Source organism: Phlebotomus papatasi, chromosome 1, assembly GCF_024763615.1.
Source record: "Phlebotomus papatasi isolate M1 chromosome 1, Ppap_2.1, whole genome shotgun sequence".
Lineage (NCBI taxonomy): Eukaryota > Metazoa > Arthropoda > Insecta > Diptera > Psychodidae > Phlebotomus > Phlebotomus papatasi.
The window spans coordinates 111,305,575-111,318,501 of NC_077222.1; the positions used below are offsets into that span (position 1 = coordinate 111,305,575).

The 12,927-nt window shown below is 32.4% G+C and overlaps 1 protein-coding gene across 1 annotated transcript in view; it reads left to right on the forward strand.

Annotated features, from left to right (window-relative positions):
• LOC129799281 (protein couch potato) overlaps positions 1-12,927 on the forward strand; it is a 322,454-nt gene that overhangs the window by 259,908 nt on the left and 49,619 nt on the right. Inside the window, exons 4-6 of the mRNA XM_055843028.1 lie at positions 3,828-3,881; positions 3,988-4,050; positions 12,699-12,843. Coding sequence (XP_055699003.1) covers positions 3,828-3,881; positions 3,988-4,050; positions 12,699-12,843 — 262 coding nt within the window. The remainder of the gene's footprint in view (positions 1-3,827; positions 3,882-3,987; positions 4,051-12,698; positions 12,844-12,927) is intronic.

The following is a 12,927-nucleotide window of genomic DNA, read 5'->3' on the forward strand; positions in this document are numbered from 1 at the left end:
ATATTTTAATTACCCTCACTTTGTCCTATGCATTTATGAAAATTATTACAGAAACCTCAATGCAAACCAATATCTGTTTATAGGGCAATCCAATTTCAAATCAATACAACGTTCGGTAATACTGCGCTGAATTGTAATTTGATCTTGTATTTAGAAGTCAAAATCAATAGTGTAAAATATTTTCTAAAAACATCTCTAAATCAAATGCAGTTGGAAGCGCTCATAATGTTTAATAGGGGCAATAAGTCAATAAATTTTGATTAATTTTCCCGATTTTATAGCTTAATTAAGTATATACTGATAAAATTATTAACATATCAATGAGGAAAATAGTTTCCAGATCAATACTCCGTCAATATTCACAATTACAATTTCAATGTCTGAAATTTATGCACAATTGTTAAATCATTAAACAAAATGGAAAGTTATATGGTTTCTCTATTCAAAATTTACCGAAAACTTGTACAGAACTGTATCCATTATTTTCTGATATAGAATAGATTTGAAAATTATCTGAGTTTAGTCATTAAATTGAAAACTAGATTGAAAATTAACAAAATTTTCAAAATAAATCAAGATGATTACAAAGGTCAATTGGAAATACATTTATTTGACTGATATATCATAATGCTTAATTTCGAAGATAGCTATTTTCTTAGTTAATTAATGATTTCAGAACTCCCTTGATTTATTTTCATATTTTCCAATTTTTTTAATGAAGAATATTTATAAAAATATCCACAAATTGGTAATGAAAATACACTTTTTCAAAAAATTATGTTCATATTAAGTTAAGATATATTAAACTACGAATTAAAATTCGAAATTTGTTTTCGAAAATATATTTTTAATGCCTGAATGTGTCTTTCGGAAATTTCTATTCGTTATGCTCACAGCCACAGTTTCAAAAATTCGAAAATAGGTTTCAAAAGGAAAGGCATTCAAAAGACCATTGCTTATCCGGTTACTCTTTGTCTAGGTGCCGTAAAACAATACGGGCTTCAAATGAATTTTAAAAATTCGTAGGACCAACACTAGGACCACTACAATCGAAAAACTAGTTTCTTTGAAAATATAAAACTTTAGTTTTAATTTTTTGAGAATAAACTAAAGTGAAATATGAATAAAGTTAAATATAAATTCAGTCTGTGAGCATACATATTTATGGCCTTCCTGTTTGCATCTTCGATAGATCTTCGGAAAAAGTTTCAATAACGTCCAAAATTCTAATGGTTCCTGTAGATGCGGGTGACTGTTCTTCGTGAGTGACTTTGCCCCTTACTGTTATTAAACTTTTCTTTAATTCTGATGTTTAAGAATGGTCCTCAACGATTAGACATGGTAGATCGGATCGGAAAAAAAATTTCCTCAAGTTCTTGAATTAAAGAAAAGCTTACGAAAAGGAGGGGGACAAAGTCAGCCGCATTTACGGTATGTGTGACTCCAAGAGAATTGACTTCAAACTCATTTATGTTCAGAAATTTGTCAAATAATAATTAGTATTATTTGAATTTTTATTTTTTTAACTTTTTGTATTTTTTTTTTTAAATTACAAGGCTACTGTAACTTGTTCTTAAATATTTATAGAAGACACAAACGTGAAAAGGATTTTCGAAAATCATCCGGGTAGTTGGAAGCACTGCGACGAATCGTATAGGGGAGACTGGGGCACATGTAATCATTTTAGATACATGCGAATTTGAGGTGATTTTCCAAGGACACCGTGATTTTTTGGAAAATATTTCTTAGCTCATGTTTTACCCTTGGGTATAGGCAATTCGTCGAGGGTAATGCGGATGCTGGAAAACAATTGAGTTTTCCATAAAAATAAAATTTGTGACCCTGTGCATTTTTCTCTTTTCACAAAATACCTGGGGTAGAAGTAAACACTTTCTGGGGAGGATGTAAACACCCTTTTTTCCACCCTTGAAATTAACTTTGCACCACTCTCGATTATTTTAATTACTTAAGAGATATATAAAGACTGTATATTTTTCAAAAAATCACGACACTTTTTACAAAGAATAATTAAAATAGCAAAAAAACTAAAAGCATGCATATCAAAGACATTTTTCAATGGATTTTCCCCATATTTTGACATCATGTGACTTTTTATTGAACACAGCGCCACCAATTTTTTTCGTAATCTATGAATTATAGATATTTCGCATGAAGGTCAATTTCCCGCTCTTTTACCTACTCATTTTGTGAAATTGAAATTGCCTGATTACATCTACCCCAAATGCTGTTTTCTGACCAATTATTAATTCTTTTGAAATAATGAGAATCTCAATTTCTCAAGTAAATGCATAAATATAATCCTAAAAGATGTAGGAAAGAACTGGTATTGCTACATTTCGATTATTTTACACAATTTTTAATTTCCAGGTGGAAATCCAAATGATCAAAATAATCGAAATATCAACATTTTCAGGAAAATGATTTTTATTTTTAAAGTATATTAGGATTTTATTGACCAATTTATCTGTGGACATACATCCCCATGGTATCTATGAATGCTTATCGGTTTTATCCTCTGGAGTCTTAAAATTATTGAAAAAAATCACAGTGTTTACAACTACCCCAGATTACTACTGCCCCAGTTCCCCCTATCATTCATAGATACTATAAAGCAGTTTTTAGACTAGAAGTTTAGTCCAGTTTTCGAAGGTCACAAAAATTTTATTGATTTTTCAGAATCGAATAGTTGGAATAGATCATTTTCCTTGATAGTCGAGTCCTTAGATAAATTTTTACAAAAAAAAAAATCTTTACTGATAAGAAATTAGAGCAGTTAAGCCTTAGGTGTGAAACCCGTATAAGGATTTATGCCCTTTTTCTTCTATTAGATCTTTCGCCTCCTCTATTTTTAAAACAATATTTCGGAGCCAACAACCTCCTAGGTCAGAATCCGTGTCTTTTTATCTGAATGTATCTACTGACCTAGCCTCAAATACTAATCAGTGCTTACAACTACACCATGTTTATTTTTGCCCCAGTTTCAACCTTCTCTTCTCATCGGGAAGGTTACCTTAAGAGTATTCATCACTCTTCTACCGTTTAATGTAAATAAAAAAATAAGTGCAGAGCATTCAGAGTCAAATAGAAAAAGAAATTAAAGAAATAGTCAAAAAAAATGAGAGAGAAAATATACCTGTATTGTGCAAAAAACATTCTTTAATGGTATTTTCAATCGTAGAATTCATCAGTTCAATTTCCATACGAACGTTATTGCAGCAAATGAAAAAAATTCAATATAAAAAGGGAAAATTCGTGTCAGTGAATATGAATAGGAGTCGCACATATTTCCCTAGTGTTATTGTGAGGGTGGAAATCGAGATAGGAAATAAATAATCACGATGTAAAATTGATGATAGTGGAATATTAATGCTGGGTTCTTGTGCATGGTACACTACAAAAGTTTATCATTGCAAATATTTTGTGAGAAAATATATTTGAAGAGCAAAATGCAGAAAAAGAAGAAAAAAAACTGTGTTATTCGAAAATTGCTTCCGCATTTTCCTCGGAAGATTACGGGGGCGAAGAATGCAAATATTGGAATGGGTTCTGAAGTGCAGAGATTTTCTTTTTGGGGGGTATTTGAAAGTCAAGCAAGGGAATCATGGAGATTCAGTTGGAAATTTGCACAAATTGAATTTGCAAATTACTTAAAAGTCATTGAGTATTTGCAATACGCTGTATCTTTTTTTAGTGATTACAGGAGATAAGATACAATATAGCCTTATCCATATTCCAAATTGAGACAGGATTCTTGTATTAAACAAAAGCATTTCTTTTACCTTATTTCTCATAAATTCTCTTTGCAGGGGTATGAGGGATCATTACTGAAAGTAACTAGTAAGAATGGGAAGACAGCTTCGGTGAGTATCTTTGGGAGGCAAAAATTCCAAGCGTGTTTTGTTTGGAATTAACGACTTGTATTTTTCTCAATTATTCCATTAATTCTTGATGATTGTAATTCACTAGCCGGTTGGTTTCGTCACATTCCACACGAGAGCCGGAGCAGAGGCTGCAAAGCAGGACTTACAGGTAAAAACCATCCCATCCTGATCGCAATCATCCCAGAATTCACATGAAAAACACCCACCACATACACCAAACTCACCAAGAATTTTCACACATCTTATACACACCCCTTAAAGCTGATCCATCCTCAACCCCGTTTACTGGACAATCCAAAAAATATCCCAATTTGATTCACACTAAATCCCTGCTCTTTAGATCAGCCAGTGATATACCAATTTCCTTCACTAGGATTTTCTGGGCGGAGATTCTGGATAATCTGAGAATTGTCATATGAGAATTATCATATGACTTTCAAGAATTACCTTATTTGATTAATTATTTTAATGCTTAATAACTTTGAAAAATTCCATTTTGAAAGAAATAAAGTCATATTATTATTCTCACGCAAAAACTCATGAGTGACAATTCTCATGGATATGCAGAATGTGCCCCCTAGTAGATTTTATTGTATTATTTTGTAAATTTTTCTTTCATTTACCCTTCATGACACTTACCCACAAAATACCTGACATGACAGTTGAGTCTGGAGGATAATCAATGAATGTGACTTCCGAATTTGAATTTGTGGTAAAACCTTTGGCTGAATTACTATCAACATTACCATCACAAGTAAAATAGTTGATGTACTCTCAGATGGATTTAGTGTCATTTAAAGGAGGATTTGCATTATTTAAAATGCAACACTATTTAGAACATTTCCTCTCTATATTGTTCAATAGTGCTTCACAATTTTACTCAAACAGCTGTATAAATTCAGTTAAACATTTTAAGCCGATATACGGAATTATTTAAGGGTTATCTGTGATTTTAGACACATCATCTCTTGATGCTTTACATAACATTTAGCACAGTTTCTTGGCATACAAATACAACCTGGCTTAAGGGGGACTCTCGCATTTTACAAGGCTAATAGAAGTCTATATTACTTTATTGCTGAAATAATAAAAAATTCATAAGAAAATTCGAAGTATTTCCGAAGATACAAAGACGAAAGCAAAGTAACTCTGATGCAAACATCCAAATATTTAAAGTGCATTTTCACAATTTTGTCGAATTAACTGGAAAAATTAAGAAAAAGCTTTTTGATCGTATAAAACGAATAAAGACTTATTTTAAGAAGTGACAACATAAGATTGTCTCCTGTTATTCATTAAACTTAAAAATGTTCCGGTTTGACTTATGAAAATTTAAATTTCTTTATATTTTTTTACACGAGAGTTACGAGCTGCATATTTCCTCTCAATTATGATCTGGGTACACTTACGATTTAAGCCGATGGGCGGCTTAACGAAATTATATTCAAAATATAATTGTACTCCATTCCCATCAGTTTCAAGACGTATCGTCAGGCTTAAGGCAGAATCACATTGACAATAAAATATCCGCCGTAGTCTTACCGTATTTCGTTAATTTACGCATTTTCATTGGAATTCTTACGCGAATTTTCCATTACCGTATTACCTTATCTCATACTCGGTGGCACTGTAAAAATAATATTAAAATAATTGAAGAAATAAAACGAAAATATGATAAACGGTGAGCAAAAAATCTGTAAGAGAAATTAGTCGTACAGTTTATTTTTCTCACCATTTATCGCATTTTCGTTTTATTTACACCTAGTGCCACCGAATATGAGATAAGGTAATACGGTAATTGAGTATTTTCGTAATAATTGCAATGAAAATGCGTAAATTAACGAAATACGGTGAGCATTTATTGTCAATGTGATTCTGCCCTTAAGCCATAAGGCATCAAACGGGTTTCGGACTAGAGGTTTAGCCCAGTTTCCGAAGTTTTCAAAATTCAAAATAACAAGCAATTTTATTGGTTTTACAAAAACTAATAGATGATTCACCCTTGATATCCAATTTTAATACGGGCCTCAGACTAGAGACCTAGCGCTTAAGTCATAGTACTGCAATACTGGCTTGAGACTAGAGGCTTAGCCCAGTTCCCGAATGTGTCAAAAATCTCAGTAACAAACAGTTTTTGTTGATTTTTCAGAATCTAATTTATAATTTTTCTTTAATATCCAATTCGAAACAAGAATTTGCTACGAAATCTTGCCTGATAAGGAATTAGAGGATTTAAGCCATATGACTAAGCCTCAGATCTGAAGACCGCTTTAATGCGGATGACTTTGTCCCCTGCGCGTGACTATGACACTCTCCTGTGCGTAAGTTTTTCTTCAATTCTATTGTTTAAGAATGGTTCTCACTGATAAGACATGGCAAATAGGATCAGTGAAGACCATCCTTAAGATCTGGAAGTAAAAAAAAGCTTACAAACAGGAGAGTGTCAAAGTCACCGGCACTTACGGTAAATAGTCACATAGACGGAAACGAGGTTCTGTAACGCCTTAGAGAGTTCTCTATGATCATATTCAAAAAATGCTGCTTGGGTATTTTAAGTTATCAAATTGCAGAACTCAAACTAATTTCTTCAACTGCCTCGTATTAGGTGAGATTCTTAACAATCTCACCTACTATTTAAGTATACGTGTACATCACTTATAGACGACGTTAAGGAGGTACATACAACATTACCCAATAATTAACTTTGATCTTCGGTAAACTAATTTATTACACAGCTGATAAAAAATTGATTTATTTTACATAAAAGAGTATTTAAAATGTTCTAAAAAAATTTTTCAACGAAAATCTCAGAAAAATTCTAATGCATAAAATTATTTTTCCTGCAAATACAATTAATTCACTTATTGGCATTTTAATTTATATCTATGGGACTTCAAAAATATTTAATACAAATTACTAAATTGATTGAAAGTCAATTATTAGCAGATTCACATACCGCGAATTGAATTTTTTTATGATGAACAAATGCTTTTTTCAGTATTTTATATAAAAAAAATCCTCGTAAATTATGTCAATGAGAAATAACAAGTACGACAATTGGAAAAATATTGACTCAATCCATCTGTCAATATAATTAATTGAATTAATTTGTGAAATGCATTCATTGAATTTTCCTCCAACCCTCTCTCCAAAAAATGATATATAAAAATGTATCATAATTAATTGACTTTATTTTTTTTGCTGGTTTCACTTATTAGTTGGTGGCACTTTTCAATTCACAAAAATATTTAATTTTAAATACCCCACCGCCATTATGCTCCTCTTCATCATTCCATAATTAAATCATGGTTATTGTATTCGTGACTTATGGATTTATCAGACGAAAAAAAAATCAATTAAAATAAATAATAAGAATAATGCTTGATTTTTAATAATGAATTGTGGACTAAAATTAAAATTTTCGTTACAATTTTTAAATATCAATTATTTTTTTGCTATATGCCCTTCGTCTCACTCCCTATTCACAAATCAGAGGGCAAATTGGCTAGATGATAATTAATGAAATGGTGGATAAACCACAGTCAAACTTATACAAATTATAATTGAAAATCCTGTAAAGCTCTCTCTCTTGCTCTTCCCTCCACTAAGTTCGTTTTTCACCACCATCAGGTTTTTCTCTTTTGTGTGGGGCTTTTCATTAAATTTAAATCTCATTTTCTATAGCGCATGAGATACTGGGGATATATCCTCAACGAAAAATGCTTAAGAGATGGATGTAGGGAAAAAAAGCTTTTCAAATTAATGAAATGTATGTTGATTTTCAGCTTTTTGGCCGTCTCTTTTAGCATTCATGTTAAAGAGATTTTTTTCAAAAAAAAAAAAACATTTTTGCACTAATTGCGAGCCGCGGAAGTCGATGGGGCAAAAAGTTCCGACAGAAAATACCAACAACACCTCAAGAGATAACCCCGGTTTAGTCTTTTTTCTGCATTTATCGATTCATTATTCAAAGTTTACCCTCTCGAATGACAATTGGCATTCATTGATGATGTGAGAGTATCGGGGAAAAAATGATACCAAGGGGGAATTATGGTGCGATACCACTGAAAAATGAACATGTCTTTTTAGCACTTTACTGTTCTCGAGTGCTCCTGCATTATCGACTTTTTTGTGATGGTTCTTGTTTTCGTTCATTTCATGACTGTTTGGTATAATGAAAGTAAAGAAAAATGCGCCTACGGTGGATGATACTTTTATTTTAGGACAGAATGTTCTTCCGGTGAGCAGTGTTTCATACATTCAATACATCGACGCTCAAGAAAGGTCTTGGAATTTCTGACAAAACTGAATGGATTACAATAGATTCTGAACCGATAATATACCGGTTTATAATCGATAACTAATTTTTATACGTAAATCAATTAAATTGCTTCTGAGGTGTATTTTGGAAAATATTTTGAGTGATTTATAACTATGTTCAAATCGGTTGTGAACCAGTAATGAACCGATAAGTCATTTTTGTTAGAAAATCTATTTTATTACTCATAAAAGTATGTTGGGGGATCTTTTGAGTGATGCGAAAATATTTTCGAAGTATAACATCTAATTCATGAGTTCGAGCACTTCGCAAAGCCTGGGACGCTTTACCACCTCTTTTAAAATAGTTTCTTTTTTGTATAATGCATGTTTCTTTTTATTTAAAACAGAAGAATGATAGTTTAAGTTGAAATTCTGCTCATGAAGCGTTTTAGTACAGACATGTGCTAAATAAACTATAAGACTATTACCATTTTTTTGCAATTTTAAAATGTTTTCTGTAGTTTTGTCATAACCATATTATTGGACTTTGTGTAATAATACCCTCAGCAATATTTTGCTACTTTACGTGAGAAAAGACAATTTTCAGGCATTCAGTTGCAATAAGTTTTAAATAAACTTTCTTTTCGTTTATATTTCCCAAAAATGAAGAATTACAAGATATATTACATTTAGCTCCATTAGAGTTTTCAGTTATGAAAGTTGATTTAGTGATTTATTTTCTTGAAAACTACAAATTTTTAAACACTCCAATATTTTTAGCACATATCTGTACTAAAGCAAATAGATATACAGAATTATCAGAATAGCATATATTTAAAAAAGAAAAATTGAGTAAAGTGTATTTGCAATACGCAATATAATACAAAATTTTATTGGGTAAACATGCTAGTTTTTAGAACAAGTGATCTGTAGGACAATTCTGTAACGATATGACAATGTCATATGACAAATTTTCGTGGTAAATTCAGCTGTAACACAATATTAACATCCCAGTGACCATCCAATGGCCATTACAAAGAGCTCTATTATTCTCTTAGTAGCCGATTTTTGATTAATTTTTCCGAATTTTTTAAAAATTTAAACATAATTTTTTTTAAATTTGTCGTAAGACATTGTCATACTGTTACAGAATCAGAAGTTCCAAAAAATTTTCATGTTTTTTTTTCTGTGATACCTCCCCCTTTAATCGTTTGCCATTCAGCAAATATTATCGCTAGAAAATCCGCGGAAATTTGTTTATTTTCCGTCATATCTCATAGCCATTGTGCTGCGTTTCTCTGTTGATTTGCATTTTGTTGGGTTGAAAAATGATGACGTGTTGAGAGATTTTGAAAATCGCTGTGATTTCGACATTTTCATAGTTCGCTTTTCCCACTATGTCTCTTTTGCTCCAAATGCAATATAACCTCCTGAGTCATTTTTCATGTTTTCCGTGTGGCGTGTCTGAATCGAAAAGGGGGTTTGGTTAAAAAATTGATTTTTGATCGATAATAGAGCATTTGGTGTCCTAGCGCCATGGTTGCAAACAATAACGTAATATATTTTTAATGGTGAATCATGCTGTTGAGTCACCTGACTCTCTGCACAGACGATGTCAAACCCTTTCTGTACCCCTTGCACCCCGTTATTGTATTGCCAATGACAAAAGAGTAAAATTATATAGTGAATGGGAAATGGAACGGTGTCGCGAGATAAAAAAAAAATATTAGAACACCATCGTGATTCTCACACTCTTGAGAAATTGAAAATTCTCTGTCAACGTGGAAAATTAATGTACAGGGTACCAACCCTTAAGTTGCCTTGATTAATGAACAGTCGGGGTTTGGTACATTTTCCAAGAAAAGAATCTTATTGGAATTTTTCAATAGCTTTAACGTTTCCTTTTTGCCCCCAATTAATTTTTTGTTGGTGTCTAATTACATAACAGTTGGCAGGTGGGATGTTTTTTTCTAGATTCCTTTCTTTTTGTAATGTGAAAAATTTTCAAACTTGCTAAAGATCTCAGGCAAAATGCAACCTAGGGTAAGATGGGGTAATTTGGAATCATATCTAATTTGGAGCTTTGAGATTTCCTAATAAATTTAGATGGCAAAAGAAAAAAAAAACAAGGAAGACAACTCTCGAATGTAAAATCTTGTACTTCTTCGTGGTTTTCTTTTTCTCTTTGACCATCTGAAACACTGAGAAAATCTGAAAATTTCGAAATAGACATGATTCCAAATTACCCATATAGCAATTACAATTTCTGCAAATATTGTTTTATGACGCTGATCTAACATTTTTTTAAAATAAAATAATATATCGTCAAAAATGTACTGGTTTAGTACAGTAGTACTTCGAACAATTCATTTTTTTCAATATGTTTTCAATCAATTTGACCAATTATAATATGAAATTTTAATAGCTAGTCTAATGCCTCAATTTTTCTGAAAAGATCCATGGGTCAAATCCATTAGGAACATAAAAAAATGAATTGAACGAAGTTTGAGTCATGCGAAGGTAGCGCGCTAGATCCAAAATTTACAATTTTAAAATTACATGTGAAGAGAATTTAAATTTTTAGTACAAATCTGTACTAAATTAAATTTAAAGAGGCATTCGGAATTTCGACTGTCAATCGCATAGTGATGCACTTAATGTAGTGCACGATCGGTAAAAGAGGCACAGAGAAATGCAAAATTCAGCCTAGAATCATTTGTTCACTAAAGCTCTTTGATCAAAAATCAATCAAATTGACGTTACCATTCGCTCTCTAGGAAAATTTTTAGTATTTGGTTCTAATTTAATCTTCCTAGTTCTCCTGGTAGGATTTTAAGTCATATATAATATCAATGAGTAATGGGTTTTCTTGGTAACACAAAGGTTCTTTTATAACAGAAAAAAGAAAGTGAAAACACAAATTTTCTAGTGAACCAAAGAGCTTTTCGATGACTGAAATGTTGCTTATGTAGCTGGTGAATGTGAGAAATTGTCGGTTGTCTGGAGTGTCAAATGTCGGGTGGCTACTAAATAACAGAATTGCTGGCCATCACCCAACAATTCCCTCAAACCATCAATTCCGGACGCCAATCGATTGGCTAGTTGGGAAAATTTTCGGTATATATGTTCAATTCAGTTCAGTTCCTTTTTTCCCCCAAACTAACCGACGTTTTTCTTCACTTCTATTTTCACTCAACCATATTTTCTGCTAGCAACACTTCCGACAGCATTTTGAGCGGAAAAGCGACCTCCCGCCCCCAACCCGTCACATGATTGTCCGTTTTTGTAATAAACTAATAGACTCTCTATTCTCACAAACGATCAGTAAAAAGAGAGTTGCAAAGCGTCCTAGCTTAGCAGAATACTCGAACACATTATATGATATTTTCTTCGATTGGTTCGTTACATCATAATAAATTTAGATTTCCTGTGATATGGTGGTTGGCACGTTTAAAGTATCAAAAAATTGATAAGTAGGTTTTTATTTCTAATTTGTAAATTGGTTAGGACTATCGCCGTCTTACCAATACCGACCCTAGAAGGAAAACGATTGAACATGACGACGCAAGTTTCGACTAATTCAATTTTTATTTAGAGGAAACTGGGGCACCACCAAACACGGGGTTGCACCAAACAATCAGAATCAGATTTTTTAATCAGATATTCAACTTCAGAGGGCAAGACTTATAGAAATTTATAGGCATTATTGGGATGCTTGTCCACTGAAATAAAAATTTGTGTTCTATGCTACCCCGTGTTTGGTGGTGCCCCAGTTTCCCCTAATATGTTTTCAGAGAATTTGACCCATTATAATATGCTATTTTATTAGCTTAACCAATGTGTAAAATTTCTGAGAAGAGCCATGGGTCAAATCCATTAAAAACATAGAAAAAAAATGAGTTTTCCGAAGGTAAAACGCCCTGCCGTATGCCATGAGTAGAGAAAAGCGCGCTACCTTCGAACGACTCAAGCTTCGAATAATTATTCTTTTTGAAATACATTTTTAATGAATTTCACCTATTATGATGATATTTTAATAGATTACCAAATGCCTTAAATTTTCTGCAAAGCCATTGATCCAATCCACTAAAAGCATGGAAAAATTTAGATGTCCGAAGCTTAAGTCGTCCGAAGGTATCGCTTTCTCGAATGCCACTAATCATAGAGAAATTGTATATATTTCTCTTTTCATAGAGTTCGAGCACCAAATCACTTAAAAGCAATATAACAAACATATCGGAGGAAGAGCAAGAGTTAGTACAAAAAAAACACAATAAAGAAAAAACACGAGGGGAAATAGAAAATAAATAAAAGACATGAGTAATAGACCGAAAAGTACAGTAAACAGGAAAAATATATATATTTTTTTTAGTATTTTACCTAAAAAAAATCCACCCTCGAAGATGATTAATGACCTATGATGATTTTTTGTGACATACTGTGGAATGAATCCCAAAATAAGAAAAAAATATAAACTGAATTTCTCTATTATTTCTCTGTCACTCACGCACACGAATTCACACCAACCAATTGCAGCAAGGTGTTCGCTTTGATCCCGACATGCCCCAAACCATTCGCTTGGAATTCGCCAAGAGTAATACGAAAGTGAGCAAACCAAAACCACAGCCTAATACAGCGACTACAGCCGCACATCCTGCATTGATGCACCCACTTACTGGACGTAAGTACCCCACCGAATTTTCTCAGTTTTTTTTTTCTTTTTTCATTTGGTTTTTGTATAGATAGGGCACCACCTACAAACACC